The sequence below is a fragment of the Mustelus asterias genome, chromosome 22 (assembly GCF_964213995.1).
Source record: "Mustelus asterias chromosome 22, sMusAst1.hap1.1, whole genome shotgun sequence".
Classification (NCBI taxonomy): domain Eukaryota; kingdom Metazoa; phylum Chordata; class Chondrichthyes; order Carcharhiniformes; family Triakidae; genus Mustelus; species Mustelus asterias.
The window spans coordinates 29635112-29653282 of record NC_135822.1 but is presented as its reverse complement, the minus strand read 5'-3'; the positions used below and the strand labels follow the sequence as shown (position 1 = coordinate 29653282).

At 45.1% G+C, this 18171-nt stretch overlaps 1 protein-coding gene across 1 annotated transcript in view; it reads left to right on the top strand.

The window, feature by feature from the left end:
* The window catches only part of wnt4 (wingless-type MMTV integration site family, member 4), a 37041-nt gene extending 21539 nt beyond the window's left edge, over positions 1 to 15502 (top strand). The window contains exons 3-5 of the mRNA XM_078239064.1: positions 2754 to 2885; positions 5943 to 6085; positions 11069 to 15502. Coding sequence (XP_078095190.1) covers positions 2754 to 2885; positions 5943 to 6085; positions 11069 to 11536 — 743 coding nt within the window. The 3' untranslated portion in view covers positions 11537 to 15502. The remainder of the gene's footprint in view (positions 1 to 2753; positions 2886 to 5942; positions 6086 to 11068) is intronic.
* The last annotated feature ends 2669 nt before the right edge of the window (positions 15503 to 18171 follow it).

The following is an 18171-nucleotide window of genomic DNA, read 5'->3' as shown; positions in this document are numbered from 1 at the left end:
ACCTGCTCCTGATCATTAATCAGTTGCCTCAGGTTGAAAAGTGGACCGAGTTAGCATGTGAATATGTCCCACCCCACTGTTAAATGACCAGTTGATAGTAAACAGCAACAGTCATGTTTGAAGAATGACCACTCGAGCAAGGTAATAAAGAGCTGTCAGAGTCTATGAAACAGTATTCCCACAGTCTGTAACTTCAGGAGGGGAAGGGAAAGAAGAGGAGGAAACTGGAGAAAAATGTTTGTGGCAAGGGGGATGAATTGCACGTTCAAGAGGGGTACACTCCATCAATGTAAGGGAAAATTGCATCATATTCCTATAATATATTACTATTATTAATAGCATTGGTAAATATATGTGTCAGCTGTGCTTATTAACAGGAAATAGTTTTATTTGTAAATGCATTTATAGCATGGTAAAAATTTACTCAAACATTGACTGAGTGAGGCTGGGGATTGCTTTTAATAACAGAGAAATTCCCTCTTGCAACAAATAATATTACTGTGTGTTAGCAGATACTTAATTAAAATGGAGCAATCCAATTGGTACTGCCAATTGGCACTAATTCCTGTTCGAAAGTCCCAATTCATAGAACACAATTTTAATATGGAACACAGTTAAAGGGACCCCACATTATGAAAAACTAAGGTACCTACATGAAGCTTAGAGGTTAAAAACTTGACCCCATTGATTTCAATCTGCACTGAGTTAGCTGATCTCAATTCTGATGTTGGTGCGACTGCTGTAATTGGCTTCAACATCCCAGGTACTCTTGCCACTTTTCTGTGGGTCTGGGGAGAAATATCCAGATGGGGATATCGGGTGCAGACAGGGCTGGTCTTAGCTCTGATGCCCAACATGCTATAATACTGCTGCCTCACACAGCACCAAGGAACCAGGTTCAATTCCAGCCTTGAGTGACTGTGTGGAGTTTGCACTTTCTTCCCCGTGTCCGCCTGGGTTTCCTCTGAGTGCTCCAGTTTCCTCCCACAGCCCAAAGATATGTGGGTTAGGTGGAATGGCCATACTAAATTGACCCTAGTGTCGGGGGATTAGCAGGGTAAAAGTGTGGGATTACGGGAATAGGGTGGGATTGTGGTCGGTATAGACTCGATGGGCTGAATGGCCTCCTTCTGTACTGCAGGGAATCTATGATGGTCTATCATCAGTCACTTTCTAGCCTCACAATGAAGAATGCTGATCAGGCTGAAGTGTGACAAAGCAAACGATGCTCTCTTGAGCAATATCCCAGAAAATCTTAGCACCTTTCAGAGAGAAGGGGAGGAAATATCAGGATTAAAATAAATCTATTTGCAATGCTCAGAGCAGAAATACACAGTCTTGAGCTGGGTAATAAGAAACCTCAGTTCTGTTTTAATAAGATTACTGTTCTCTATAGCAGCAGGGAATTGCCTCATTCTCGGCTATCATCTCATGGCTTAATCAGCTTCACATTCCAACCCACCGGCCATTAAAGTAACATGATCTAAAACACTAATAATCTTTGTTGGCTCATCAGTTAATGCTCAGTCAGAGAGAGTACTTGGCTTTATTTTAGGGGTTAGTTTTGCGACCGATAATCGTCTCAGAGTAGCCGGGAGGGGCAATGGGAGGCATTCAGCTGAACTGAACGATTGCCAGCCTCTGCAGCGTACTTTTTGTCCTGTATCAATATGATTATTTTTTGCAAGTGTGCACCTGCCAATTAGATTTTAATATTAAGGGAGAGTCAGAGGACTGTAGAAACTGATGCATCAAGAGGACTGCTATTAGTCATAGAATTATAGAGCAATACAGCACAGAAACAGGCCCTTCAGCCCAACCAGTCCATGCCGACCATGGTGCCCCCCCCCCCCCCCCCCACCACCCCCGGCTAGTCCCAATTACCCGTGTTTGGCCCATATCCCTCTAATCCTTTCCCATCCATGCACTTATCCAAATGCTTCTTAAATGTTGCTATTGCACCTGCCTCAACCACTTTCTCTGGCAGCTCATTCCATATACGCACCACCCTCTGCGTGAAGAGGTTGCCCCACTGGTCTTTTTTAAATCTTTCCCCTCTCACCTTAAACCTATGCCCTCTGGTTTTCAATTCCCCTTCCCTGGGAAAAACAGTGTGTGCGTTCATCCTATCTCTGCCCCTCATCATTTTATACACCTCAATAAGATCACCCCTCCATCTATTAAAACAGGACTGAAGTTATATGACAAAGCTTTGACAAAGGGTGATCTGGACTCAAAACATCAGCTCTTTTCTCTCCTTATAGATGTTGCCAGACCTGCTGAGATTTTCCAGCATTTTCTCTTCTGGCTGAAGTTATTCCACATCATTTATAAAGTTTAAATGGTTTTAGACTATTCCCTAGTGGTGGCCTCACATTTCTTACTTTAGTGCCTTCTACAAACTGATTGGCACTCTGACCCCCAAGCCTTGGGTTGAGATGCCACCATTATCACTTTGCCACAACATAACGAAAGCTCATAGATGTGGAACAAGATTGAAAAAATAATTCTCAACATAACCGTTACGAACTTAGCTCCTGTTTAAATGTCGCTTCCCAAGCACTCATCAGCTTTCTCCTAAGATTGAAATCTCCCTAGCTGGCATGCACAAGCACAGATGTATGTCAGTACTGAGTGGACAACATAGAAACTGGCACTATAACTTGGGTCTGCCTATCATGTTCTGCTCTGCTGTTACATGCCAGTGTGACCCTGATGTGATTGAGTAACCATTCTCATTTCTTTAAATGCAGGGACGCGAGAAGCAGCTTTTGTTTACGCAATCTCATCTGCTGGTGTGGCCTTTGCAGTTACCCGTGCCTGCAGCAGCGGAGAGCTGGAAAAGTGTGGCTGTGATCGCACAGTCCATGGAGTAAGCCCCGACGGTAAGTTTAAAAAATGTTGCTCCATCGGAGGGGTTTGATGTTGAAGTGAGTTAACCATTGTCCTTTCATCTCTGAAATATATGTTCAAAATTAGCCTGGAACATTGGCCTGAAAGTCTTCCTTATTTGTAGAGACCCAATGTGAAATGAGTTTCAGTAATTTCAGTCCAATTTCCAGTGTGCAGTGCAACTCACCTGCAATCTGACATTAGCTGGCAATCAGACTGAGAGAGATCACAGAACGGCTGGTGTGAAAAATGAAAAGAATCATTGAATCCCTACAGTGCAGAAGGAGGCCATTCAGCCCATCAAGCCTGCACCAACAACAATCCCACCCACACCCTATCCCCGTAACCCCACATATTTACCTTGTTAGTCCCCCTGACACTAAGGGCAATTTAGCATGGCCAATCAACCTAACCCGCACATCTTTGGACTGTGGGAGGAAACCGGAGCACCTGGAGGAAACCCACGCAGACACGAGGAGAGTGTGTAAACTCCACACAGACCGTCACCCAAGCCAGGAATTGAACCCAGGTCTCTGGTGCTGTGAGGCAGCAATGCTAACCACTGTGCCACCGTGCCGCCCAATCACGAAAATCACGAATGTAGTCGGTCCTTTCTCGAGATTAGAGTGGGGCTCACCTGTTGAGGTTGAGTGTATGTCCATTTAACTATGATATAGGAGCGCTTGACCCTGATACCAGACGCCTCAGAGGGAAGGTGTTCCATCTTCTAGTAGTAACATTTATCCTAGATGAACACACACAAAAAAAAATCACGTTTAATAGGCTTTGTTATCACCCATATATTAGACTTTAAAATAGAGGGAGACCACTTCTGGTAGTGGAAGAAGTTCATAATGGCAAGTAGTAGTCTTCAATGACCCTGCTGTCACCCCTTTCTAACCCCTATATTCTCTAAGATCAAGCCTTCATTCCGTTATGAATGTCCATCTAGCAGCCTGAGTATTTAAGTTACATTTCGGACACCTTTAAGGGAAGGAACAGTGTTGCCATTTCCTTCTCTTAGTTCCAGGCTGGAACCTCTTTCTAGCGTTAGTACATAATAGGTAAAAATCAGGGCTTCCCTCACAAAGATGTGCAGGTTAGGTGGGTTGGCCATGCTAAATTGCCCCTTAGTGTCCCAAGATGTGTGGATTAGGGGATTAGTGAGATAAATGGGTGGGGTTACAGGGTAGGGCGGGGTGGGCCTGGGTAGGATGCTCTTTTGCAAAGTCGGTGCAGACTCAATGGGCTGAATGGCCTCCTTCTGCATTGTAGGGATTCTATGAAAGTTGTGGGCAAATAATCTTTGCAGAATTCAGTCAGGTTTGCTGTACCAGTCAGAGGGAATTAACAAGTGATGTAATTCAAATACAAAGATCTTGTAAAATTTATGAAAGTGGGTTTTTTTGGTAACTCTTCTCAACTTAAATTAAATCTGTACCGTCCTGGTCAAATTTTTTAAGGGTATTTAAACAACTTGTCTTATTCCAATCTCCTTGATGACTTCAAAGACGGTCAGGCCAGATAATTTCCACAGATAATGAGAAAAAAGGATTCACTATGTAATAGTGATAAATTTATTTTCCAGCATTTGATGAGCGAGCTATGTTTAATAGTTACTATAAAGAATGTTGTTACCACTCATATTTGTTGTTTTAATGTTTAATTAACCAGCTTGTCAGTCAAGAGTAAATCAAAGTACACCTCACAAAATGAAAAATAACACCAGACCATGGATAAAACCTCTCGCCGAAATAAACTGTTCATTTCCTAGAAGTCTACCTAGCTATCTGGGCATTAAAAACATTCTCTCTGGGAAATAAATCACCTAAAGAAAACTGAAGAAACCAAAACCATGGAACATTGATTTCTGCCTCGCTGCAGCGCTGGAGTTGATGGGATTTTCTCCCCCACCCTCAGGCCCCGCTTCCTTGGCACTGCGCGGTGCCCAGTGGGCAGTGCCAGAGTGCCTGGTGGGCACTGCCAGGGTCCCAGGCTGGGCCCCAAGGGGCACTGCCTCCCCCTGCCCCCGACCACCTCGGGGACATCTATGGCCTCCGGTTCCATCAGCGAGGCCATCACATCTGTGATCGTCACCGGTGAGGACCTCCACTGGCAAGGTCGGAAAGCTAAGTGAGCCCAGACAATTGCATCCCGGGCTCATGGATAGCATTTAAATTGGCTTAGAAATATTTAAATCAGCCTTGCGCCCCCATCCGCCCCCCCCCCCCCATCCGCCCCCCCCCCCTATCCGCCCCCCCCATCCGCCCCCCCCCATCCGCCCCCCCCCCATCCGCCCCCCCCCCCATCCCCCCCCATCCGCCCCCCCCCCCGCGCCCCCCCCCCTCATCCCCCCCCCCCCCATCCCCCCCAACGGGTGCGAGGCTGATTATGTCAATAAAAAAGATTGCGACCAGCCAGACACAGGGTACGATTCCCATTTTTTTGCCTCCCGTGAGATTTCCTGCCCCGCTACACGACTGGACCAGCGCAGCAGAGCGGAAAAAAACCCGCCCACAGTATTTCCTAGATTTTGTATTTGATTAAATTCCTGGTTAGACCTAGGCTTGACTTGTCCTTGGAACTATCAGGATCATTCACTCCTGCATTAAACAGGCTTTTAATTTTATTCATTTGTGGGACATGGGTATCGCTGGCTGGGCCAGTATTGCTCATCTCTAGTTGCTTTTGAACTGAGGGGCTTGCTCGGCCATTTCAGAGGGCAGTTGAGAGTCAACCACATTGCTGTGTCTCTGGAGTCACATGTAGGCCGGACCGAGTAAGGACGGCAGATTTCTTTCCCTAAAGGACATTAGTGAACCAGATGGGTTTTTCCGACAATTGACAATGGTTTCATGGTCATCAGTAGATTCTTAATTCCAGATTTTTAAAATCGAATTCAAGTTGCACCAGCTGCCGTGGCAGGATTCAAACCCGAGTCCCCAGAACATGAGCTGAGTTTCTGAATTAATAGTCTGGTGATAATACCACTAGGCCACCGCCTCCCTGTGTTCTGATCATTAATATTACTTCTTTCCTGTTGGGTTTAGGATTCCAGTGGTCAGGCTGTTCAGATAATATTGCATATGGCGTTGCCTTTTCCCAGTCTTTTGTGGATGTAAGGGAAAGAAGCAAAGGCTCCTCCTCAAGCAGACCATTAATGAATCTGCACAACAATGAGGCAGGAAGGAAGGTGCGTAATTTACAATTCTAAAACTCCAACTCTGTTCTTTACTGTTCCCAATCTTAAACTTACAAATTTAATTCAAGTGTTAAAAAAGCTTCTCCAGCTCCTTATTTCAGCAATGACTTCCTTTGTTCAACAGGTTAATTCTAGGCAAAAATAAGTTATATGAAATGTGTTTACCTATACCTGAGTAATGATGACAGGTGTTATGTTGATACTAGAATTTCCAAGTCACTCCCTTGGTGTGTAAACATATTGGGTGGGATTTACCAGCCGCGCTCGCCCCAAATCCAGAAAATCACGCCCGAGGTCCATGGGCCGTTCCCTGGTCCGCCCCCTGCCCGCGAGGATTCCTGTGGCGGGCAGGATGGGAAAACTCCCTCTCCCCCACCCCCCTGCCACCCAATCGCCGTTCCTTCACTGTCGCTGGGTCAAAGTCCTGAAATTCCCTCCCTAACAGCACAGTGGGTGTACCTACATTGCAGCGGTTCAAGAAGGCAACTCACCATCAGCTTCTCACTGGCAGCTCGGGACAGTCAATAAATGCTGGCCTCGCCAGTGATGCCCACCTCCAGTAAATGAATCTAAAAATTGCCAACATGTGTTAACATTTGTATCATAAGATCACAAAATGAATGTGGATGTGGAAGGCCACTCATATTAGTTTATACAATCCAGAAAGACCCTGAAGTTCACCCCACCAGTGCAAAGTGCCTCTTGTACTCTTCTTGGAAGCCAACTCTTACTGTGAAGAACTTTCTAACATTAGTTCTAAATTTACCGACGACTCAATGTAAGCCTGTGTTCTTGTCCTAAATTTATGTTTAATTTGAAGTCATTATCTGCATCTGCTTTTTTCATACTGCTTACTGTCTGCTACATTTCCATAAATTCACTTGTCAGTCACATCTGTTCCGGGCTGAAAAAAGCCATGTTTCTTCAGTCTTGCCTCATAGTTTAATTTTCCTCCAGATCAAATCAAAACCTGGGACGTTCACTGCCCTGGGTTTCCCCCCCAACTCCCTCGATCACAATCATTCCTTGCATCCTACTCCCACTCACTTGCCTGATTGCCAGGGACAGTTCTCCCAAATCTTTCCTCGCAAAGTCTCTACTGACAGCTTTCCCCTACCCAAATTCTCAGTCTTTCCCATCCAGCCAGGTAGTGGATCTCGAGTCTGCACCATCTTCACTGATCGGCCTTGCAGTTCTTCTATGAACCGATGCTGGCGTTTGAAGGTCTCCCCAGTATCTCATTAACTGAACTGCCCAGCATTCAGTGTGCTTTGTTGATCGCTACCCTGCATTGGGTGAAGATGTTGAGTGTTGAGCCTATTTCTTGAATTGTTTATTCAGAATCAACGGCCCCTCCTAATATCTGAATCAAAGTCATTGATGTAAACTAGAAATGGTAAGGTCTTTTTTTAAATTCAGTTACGAGATGTGGGTGTTGTTGTCTAGGCCAGCATTCATTGCCCATCCCTAGTTGTCCTTGAGAAGGTGGTGATGAGTTGCTTTCTTGAACTGCTGCAGTTCCAGAGGTGCAGGTAAACCCACAGTGCTGCTCGGGAGGAAATTCCAGGATTTTGACCCAGCGACACGAAGGAACAGTGACATATTTCCAAGTCAGGATGGTGCGTGACCTGGCAGGGAACCTCCGGGTGGTGCTGTTCCCAGGTATCTGCCACTCTCGTCCTTCCAGATGGTAGTTGTCATGGGTTTCGAAGGTGCTAAGAAACCTGCTGGGTGGAGCTTGATAGAGCCATCAACATTGGCTCCACAGAATCCTTTGAAGATCTGCAGATACAGAGAACACCCCCCCCCCCCCCCCCGCCGCCCCGGCACCAACATTCGGATGACCCTCCCCCTTTCCCCCACTACACACAATGGGGTGACCCCTCCTTCCACAAGCATCATGACAACCCCCATCTCACAAACGTCAGGGCATACAGTCCCCCAGCAGCATCAGGGTGCACCCCCTCTGTTCCCCCTCCCCTCCCCCCACCCAGAACCCTCTTTCCCCCCTGTCCCAGAAGCATCAGGGCATGCGCACCACAACCCCCACCACACATAAGGGGAGCCCCCTTAATGGGGCTCCCCATAGGGCCCATCATTGGCATTACCGGGGCCAACGCCAAGCGACTGTGCCAAAACATTGCCCAGGCATGTCCCTCTCTCCTCACTGGGGGCCATACCTACCTTTATGCCTCTGGTGGGTTCCCCTGGATTGCTTCAAGATTTTCTAAACTTGTTGCAACCTCGCCAACGTGAAGTGAATTTTCAGTGAGGGGAGGAACATATTGCGGGGAAGCCCTGTAATAATATTTAAATTTATTGAAATAAGGTTCCTACCCCTTCCCTCGTTGCATCATGGGTGAGGGGCAGGGAAAATTGGGAAGTGAGATCTCGCTGGCGGGAATCTCTCATGGGTCCACATTGCTGTTTACGCTGATGGCTAATGTTGGCTCAAAATCACTTCCATGGAATTGCAATGATCACGGATCTGAAGTTACAACCCTGAAGTGATGATGACAATCCCATTCGGCACTGAATTCTGAATATAAACTGATTTTGGAATTTTGTCATCCAATCTACGTACACACAATAAAAGATGCAATTTTACATCGTTAATTCTTCTATTTCCATGTCACATAACTGAAATTGTCTAATAGTTTTGGTGCTAAATTTTCACTTTTCTGTGTTAAAATTGTTGAATAATTTAACTTTGAGTGCAAAAAACAACAAATATCAAGGGCAGACTGTCGCCGAAATTGGTGGCACAGTGGTTAGCACTGCTGCCTCACATTACCAGGGACCCAGGTTCGATTCCGGCCTCGGGTCACTGTCTGTGCGGAGTTTGCATATTCTCCCCATGTCTGCGAGGGTTTCCTCCAGGTGCTCCGGTTTCCTCCCACAGTCCAAGGATGTGTGGGGTTAGGTGGATTGGCCATGCTTAGTGTCAGGTGGACTAGCTAGGATTGTGGGATTGTGATCTGTGTAGGTTTGATGGGCCGAATGACCTCCTTTTGAACTGTAGGGATTCTATGAAGATGGGTGGTATCAGATCAGTTGCTTGTTGAACGCAATGCCTGAAGTTTAATTCCATTTCCTACACTGGAACTGAAGAGTTATGTAGAACGGGAAGCTGATCCAAAACTGTCCTTTCTGCACCACCAGCAGAGATGAATTTCTGCTCCCTGGTTTGTCTCCAGCCAATAGTAAATGCAGGTCACTTTTTATGAAATTGCATTGCGTTCAAAGGTGGCATAAATCAATTATGTTTACCCCAAAGAAAACAGTGAGTTTCAATACATTCACATTGTACCAACCAATTATCCTAGTGGACAGTTTGTAATGGAGCAATGTGTGAGAATTTGTAGAGCTTGCTTTAACTATCATTTATTCTAACTCTAGTCGCTCAAACAGTTGACTGGTTGATTCTCAATCAGAATGTCACACCCTGAAATCACTTGGCTTGTAATATTGAAGTCTAACACCTTTGCTTAAAGGCCTTCTGGAAGCTGCAGGGTGATCTTAGTAGCTAAGACAGTAAATTATAGACTGCACAGTATTATTTTCCAACATACCATCCAGTACCTGCCAAGGATCCTCTTTCCCAGTACATGTTATTGCTCCCTCACAAGTCTCTTCAGCTCTTCCTCCTTCCTCAACCACACGTGCTGTTTTCCCCAACCTTAACACAGATACAAAGAAAATAGAAGCAGGAGTAGGCCATTCGGCCCTTCGCACCCGTTCTGTCATTCATTTTGGTCATGGCTGATCATCAGATTCAATATCCTGATCCCGCCTTCCTCTGAGCCTTCACCCCATATTCCTTAATCCCTTTCGCCCCAAGAGCTATATCTAATTTCTTCTTGAAATCAGACAACGTTTTGGCCTCAACTACTTTCTGTGGTAGTGAATTCCACACATTCACCACTCTCTGGGTGAAGACATTTCTCCTCACCTCATTCCTTATCCTCAAACTATGACCACTAGTTCTGGATTCCCCCACCATCGGGAACATTCTTTCTGAATCTACCCCGTCTAACCCTGTCAGAATGTTATAAGTTTCTATGAGATTCCCTCTCACTCTTCTAAACTCCAATGAATACAATCCTAACCGACTTAGTCTCTCCTCGTATGACAGACTTGCCATCCCAGGAATCAGTCTGGTAAACATTTGATGCACTCCCTCTATAGCAAGTACATTCTTCCTGCACACAATACTCCAGGAATTGCAATAAAACATCCCTATTCCTATACTCAAATCCTCTTGCTATGAAGGCCAACATACTCTTCCTCATCCATTACATTTTCTCCTTTACCCAAGCTTCTTTAACTCTTTCCCCTTTCCTCCTCAATTGTACTTCCCGTTCCTCCCTGGCCTATTGTACTTTTCCCATTGCTCTGCCACAACTATTTTCCCCCGAGATAACTTCACCGCTCCTTCATGGTCACCATCAGCCCTGTTACCCTGTCAATGTGACTCCGACATTTCTACCGCAGCTACTTACACAAATCCTCCTCAATCCTTTCATCTCTCCCAAAGCTGCCTCTAGTTTCCAAGTCTCTACCTGGGTCATTTAAACATGGATGTGTAATTAGGCACGCTGTGATATTTTGGAATTGCTGTTAGAAAATTATTTGTTATCTTAATTTCAATGTTAAAAAATCTGAGATCGAAAACACATTGTAAACAGCAGCAGACAAGGCGTCTGCTATCACGTAACTGTTTCGCGACAGCAGGATGTTCCAGGAACTAAGCAGCACCACAAACCCCCCATCAAAGCAGCACCACCCCTTCAAGGATGCAGCTGTTTCCAGAGTCAGTCGCAGTTGCACTATTAAAACAAACAGTTCAAAACGTGACCCCTAACTCCTCAAATATAACTGTGACAGACGAACAATATTGTGCACCGCATCACAGCAAGTATTAAAACAGCTTAGTTATTTTCCACAACATCTAACTGTGCATTCTTTTTCCAGGCCATTTTGAACAACATGAGGGTGGAATGTAAATGTCATGGGGTTTCTGGGTCGTGTGAAGTGAAAACTTGCTGGAAGGCTATGCCCCCATTCAGGAAAGTAGGCAATGTGCTGAAAGAGAAATTCGACGGAGCCACGGAAGTCGAACAAAAGAAAGTCGGTTCCACGAAAGTCTTGGTGCCCAAGAACTCGCAGTTCAAGCCCCACACGGACGAGGACCTCGTATATCTCGACTCAAGCCCGGATTTCTGTGATCATGACATTAGAAACGGGGTCCTCGGAACCTCTGGGCGGCAGTGCAATAAGACGTCCAAGGCGATTGACGGTTGCGAGCTCATGTGTTGCGGCCGTAGCTTCAACACGGAGGAGGTGGAGATCGTGGAGAGGTGCAGTTGTAAATTCCACTGGTGCTGCTTTGTCAAATGCAAGCAGTGCCGCAAGGTGGTGGAGATGCACACATGTCGGTGATGAGGCCTGTCCCAGGTCAGCCCAGGCAAATCCAGGTCAATGCCCTTCACTACGGGGGACTAGAACACTCCAGCAATTCCAAGAAGACAGATAGAGAGAAAACATTATTTAAAATGTCCCAAAGGATCCTTGTTTTATTATTTTTATTTATTGCTGACTAACAAAGATCTGGAGGTACTTCTCCTTGGACTGTTGTTGATCCGGTTGAACTTACCTCTCTGTTACTGATGCTGCTTAAGTGGAACAAGGGGGCAAAAGATGGTCTGGTTTGACACTGGTATTGTTGCACAGGCCTTTTCTGGTATTGATACCTCTTCAGTTGTACACTGCTCTCTTACAGACATATCTGGTTTAAAACTCACGTCAGTATCTCTCCAATTCTCCATTAATTCCTGCTGTTCTCTGATCGTACACAAGTTACCCTTACCTCCAGCTGCCAGCAGCCCCTTCCGATGATCATCCAGTCCAGGCAATCTGGTTTGTGCTGAAATCTCTCCATCCATTCCACAGCCGTACAATTGTCTGCCAACACATAAGGACGCATCTCACAGTGCTCCAGTGGTCTCCGGATAACTCAATATATCAATACCTCCAAAATTGCATACATTCCAAACTCGTCATTACAAGCTTTCTCCCAGCTCCGAATAGCTTGCAGTGACTGGCATTTCATGACTTCCCCCACAATATGAGTGCGCGTGTGCGTCATTTTACTTTGTAACAGAGAACACAGCACTATACCGTCAATAAATAATTTAGATGGTACCAATTGTAACGTAATGTATAGAGTCGGTGAAACAGAAAAAGACCAAATACAGAGAAAAACCCTTTATGGGCAGAATATGCACGCTGGACAGACTAACAGAATGTATTATAACAGTATTCTGAATATTTCAGTTACAAAGAGACTATGTCAAGGTGAAATGAATCCTAGAAGATTCTATCTCAAATAATGCTTCTAGTACGATGTAATGCACAGTACAGTTTAGCCTGTACAATGATCCTAGTGTTCATGTATTGTTGATCATGTTATTTGGACAGAACTTTGTGCTACAGATGTTAAAGATCTAGAATCCTAACTCTGATCTTTTGCGGTTGTTCTTGTGCTGGAGTTATATTCTTCTTCTTTCTTTTGTATATACATGCGCATCACTTCAGACCAGGTAGAAACTAACATCGAAAGGGACTGAGCCCTGCCAGGAATTAATCGTTGAGCTGGGTCATATGAGGAACGGTTGAGGATTCTGGATCTGTACTCGTTGGAGTTTAGAAGGATGAGGAGGGATCTTATTGAAACTTACAGGATACTGCGAGGCCTGGATAGAGTGGACGTGGAGAGGATGTTTCCACTAGTAGGAAAAACTAGAACCAGAGGGCACAACCTCAGGCTAAACGGACGATCCTTTAAAACAGAGATGAGGAGGAATTTCTTCAGCCAGAGAGTGGTGAATCCATTCTTTGCCGCAGAAGGCTGTGGAGGCCAGGTCATTGAGTGTCTTTAAGACAGAGATGGATAGGTTCTTGATTAATAAGGGGATCAGGGGTTATGGGGAAAAGGCAGGAGAATGGGGATGAGAAAAATATCAGCCATGATTGAATGGCAGAGCAGACTCGATGGGCCGAGTGGCCTAATTCTGCTCCTATGTCTTATGGTCTTATGGGTCTAAATTCACTCCAGGTTAACTGCTGACTTGTGATGGTACCAGATGAGTTTGGCCACTTTCAACCAAGATATTTATGGGCCTGCAGCCCCAAGCTCCCCCATTTGGCACAATCTTGCATGGAATTGACAATATTTGACCACAGGATGGCTGATCAGGCTCATAGAAAAGCCACTGGTGCCGAAATAGTTGCTCATCTGATTATCAGCTTGATTATAGAATGGGGGACTTTGCTGTGTATCTGATGGCTGGATGTTTCCTGAAAGGGCTTGACGCTGACACTCAATAACTCAATGTACTATTCCCAATTATAACGTCCCTAACCTTAAAGACTGCTCAGTGGATGGGCCAGGCGAGTAAAAACACCAATGTGCTGACTTCAATGCTGCTATCTTGAACTGTGGTATTTTTCTTTCAAGATTCCAGTGCGTTATTTCATAAAATATAGGCTGCTCTTTAATATTAATCGTATATTAGCTCGTCTCGTGTTTCCAATGTTTTTTGCAACAGCAGAAGAATTGTTCCTTAGAGTTAGGTGTAATTTTGTGTGTGTGTGTGTGTGTGTGTGTGTGTACTATAAATGAACAGGCATCTTTTACTTAGCAGAAATGAACAAGAATGGCAAGCATTGTAATAAAAAAAGAGATTATTTTCACCAATTGTAGTTTAATACCAGTAATAGTTGGATTCAGATATAATGGTGATTGGAATTTGGACATGGGTACAACTATGGCAAACAGTTTGTGAGCTTGATTAACTCGTGCCTCTCCTAAAGGAGCTGGTCTAGTTCTCCCTGTGAAGGAGCAAACTTTAAGGTGCCCTAGTTATAGTTTTCATGATCCACGATTCACACAGTGACCAACAAGATGATCCTGAAGATTGTTCCCGATAGGGGAAACCTCAAACCAGGGGAATACAGATTAAAATCAAGCAGTTCCAGGCAATTAGGAAAGTCAAGCTGAAATCTTTTACTAAAAGGGTAATAAAGATGCAGATTAAATGACCAGGGAAGGCCATTGCAACAGGCAGTATAAATAGGTTTAAGAGACAACCGGGTGCACTTGTGGTTTGTGGAACCTAATAACCGTTTCCCTGTTCCTAAAAATATTATTTACCACCCCCACCCGCGTCGTCAATTTTCTCTTCTGCCTTCCCTCTCTCCTGAGTGCATTGAGACCTTAACAGATTCAATTCCAACGGGTCCCTTGCCTCAGTGTACATATGTCAGATGCATTTGTGTGGAGCCTTTGCACGCAACAGCTCCAGTTGTACTTTGGACCCTTTGGTTGTGCTATTTCTATGGGGAGTTGCTACGGATTATAGTGGCCTCATGAGATGTGATATTGCAAAGGGATGTTACGTGGTGTCATCTCATTTTATAGAAAGCATTTGTTGCCATTTTTGAGAGTATATTAGACCACTTCATTTTTGAACCTGAACCTCCCCCTGTTCAAAGTTCATGAACAATGCAGTTCAAACTGTGATGAGTTGCAAAATTAAGAAATAAATCTCTATTAAGAAATGTCAGTTGATCAGAGCACTAAAATTGGCCTTGGTGCAATGGGGAAAAGAAAGGTCCCATACTCCTGATCGCTGCCTAGTAATACTGCATGTGTGTGGCAGTGTGACATTGTGGCAGTGGACAGGATCAGGCTCAGCTGTGATCCCTCCGTACTGAATCCCCCACAAACGGGAGGGATGGATAAAAAGGGGATGACCCACCTGAGCTAGATGGTGGAAGTAACTACCACAGTCCTCCCATCCGACCACATCCCTACCTTCAGTTGGCCAATCATGCAGCATCAATAATAGTGTTTGAACAGGGATGCAGAATAAAATCGTACCATTTCCCTGACTAAAAGAGGGAGCTTTAAAGAGAGAAACCCCCCGATTAGGAGACGAGAGAGCATCTGAGAGGAAAAAGTAGTGGTAACGGTTCTACTCTAGTAAGAATAGAACAATCAAACACTGGAAAAAGTTGTAAAAATAGATTTGTATAGGAATGCCAGTGTAATCTAAATAATGTACAAATCCTAATATATTTGTTTAGACAGATTCTATGTGATTTTTCAGTCTACGACATTCTTAATACAGAATTAATAAATGTGATGTTTGCACTCCCAGATGAAATCAGCCTTATTCAGATGCACCTATGCTGTACACAATGAATATAAGGTATTACCAGCTCCTGGTATTCTGAGGTCCCAGTGCCAAACAGACACAAAGCACTAAATACATTTATGTTTAACAAGCAATATTTCATTATCAGGTATGTTACTTCCTTGTATCATTCAAATAAAGTTAGTACAAGTGCAGTTTGAGTCATGTGGTGCAATATACCTCCAGCTGAGAGAAAGAAAGACTACGAAGTGGAACTGGATCTAACTCTGAACCGGTATCTATCGCTTTAGTGAAAGCTCCCTCTTAAACCTGCTGGCGCTCTATTAAAACTGGGTCCCTTCAGTTTAAGAGAAGGGTATCTGTATTGCAGAGGATGGTGAGGTAGCCCTGCCTCCAAATCAGTCTCTTGTTTTCCAACAAGTAGGAAGATAATTCATCCCACAGCCAAGTGGATCGGAGTCACCGGGCATATCATTGTTGCAGTATGGTTTACAACCCTCAATTCATTTTAAGTTACCTGGTACATTCGAAAGGGTACATTATCATCTGAAACAGGGTGCCAATGAGTTAATCAAGAATCCCTGCAGTGCAGAAGGCGGCCATTCGGCCCATCAAGTCTACACCAACTCTCCGACAGAGCATCTTATCCAGGCCCTATCCCCATAACCCTACACATTTACTAGGGCTAATCCACCTAACCTACACACCTTGGACACTAAAGGGCAATTTAGCATGGCCAATCTACCTAACCTGCACATCTTGGACACTAAAGGGCAATTTAGCATGGCCAATCTACCTAACCTGCACATCTTGGACACTAAGGGGCGATTTAACATGGCAAATCTACCTAACCTGCACATCTTTGGAGTGTGGGAGGAAATCGGAGCACCCGGGGGAAACCCACGCAGACACGGGGAGAATGTGCAAACTCCACACACCCTCAACCTATTTCCACCAAACCTAGTTTGCAAAGTCATAAAGAACACAAATGGAATTTATCCCTCTCACCTATCACCTTATAGTGGGAGGTAAATCACTTTGGCTCCCAACTAGCTATGTGGCTAGCAATAGGAGAACAGAACACAGACACCTGATTTGGTAGATTCATGAATCCAACTACTAAACTAGACAGTCATTTGTACCCCAACCAGTTACTTGATCCCTGGTTAAGTTCCAGATTGCAAACCAATGTCTTAGCTGGACAGACAGCAAAAACTCTGCGCTGGCAGCCTACAAGGTTTTGATTGATTAAAATCCAGCAATGTTCCTGCGCACAGTTCAAGTTCCCAATACATTGGATCCGCCAACCAGTGGCTGCATTAGCTGTGCTTAAACAAATAACAGGGTGAGTCCCCGTGGTGAGACAGCATGCATTCTATATCATAGAATCATAGATTCCTACAGTGCAGAAGGAGGCCATGCGGCCCCTCAAGTCTGCCCCGACCATAATCCCACCCAGGCCCTATCCCCATAACCCCATGCATTTACCCTAGCTAGTCCCCCTGACACTAAGGGGCAACTTAGCATGGCCAATCTACCTGAACCACACATCTTTGGACTGTGGGAGGAAACCAGAGGAAATCCACGCAGACACGGGGAGAACGCGCAAACTCCACACAGACAATGACCCAAGCCGGGAATTGAACCCGGGTCCTTGGCGTTGTGAGACAGCAGTGCTAACCACTGTGCCACGTGCCATCCCATATCAAGCAAACAAAAACATTATCTGTATAAATTTCTCATTGTTGATAAAGAAGGTGGTGGGTCTCAGTTAACCAAAACATCACTGAAGAGAATACTCCATCCTAATAAATGTAACATATGGGCATCTTTCAAGGTAGCGACACATCCTGGGGTTCATGTCATGAAGAGGAACACCCCTGGATGTACAGTTGCCTGTTCACACACTCATAAATAATATTATTCAGAATTCTTCATTACTGAGGGAAGGGAAGGAGCTGCAGGGTAAGGGTTCCCTGGGGGGAAACTAACTGGGAGGGTTGCACCGAAACATAACTGGGAGGTGGGGAAACTTCTGATATGTTAGTTCCAAAGTGGTAATGATTGTTGCCCTAGGTTTAAGCCCAAAGTTTGCAGCCTTCAAAATCACCAGATTATGATGGGACCGCAGAACCATGGGCAATTGGACAAGCTTGAGGACCGTCTTGGAAATGTGGCCATGGACCACTAACAAAGAGGAAGCTTCTGGAGCTCCAAAATAATCCTATGTAGACAATGAACATTCACCCTCATGGTCAGTCCAAAAAGCACATTCTCTAAGTGGAGGTAATGATGAACCAGCGCCTGGGTGGAAAGCAGAACATCCAGTCGCCTGGCCAAAGCTGTCTGTAGCTGGTCATGTGGAGTAGGGTTGTGGTAAATGTTCAGGCACACCCTGCACTGGGCAACATTTCAGGGGCCAGTACGTTCTGGTATGTCTAAAATGTCTCACAGCCACATCACTGACAATGCCTTGACCAAAAGTGGACGTTTGGAAACAAATGCTAACTCTTGTATCTCTCACATTGATACTGCAGTAAGGAGACCATCAGGAAGATGGAATCTGGTGATATTGCTGCCTGCGTTATTGCTGGAGGGCCTTGGCCTGCTCCAGGTGTAATGCTTTGGGGCAGGTGCACCTTCATCAGCCTGTGATAGGGTCACAGAAAGAAAGGATTTGGCTCGGCTGGACACTCTCAGAGTCCCCTGGGTGTTGGCCCCCAGAGTGCTGAGCCTCCTCCCTGTGGGTGCCTGAGGGCCCTTGGCTCACTCCTTGAGGAGAAGAGGCAGCTGGAATGAGATTGAGGTCCCCCGCAGCAGTCTTGCATTTATACTTATGAGTGCCACGCATGGCTA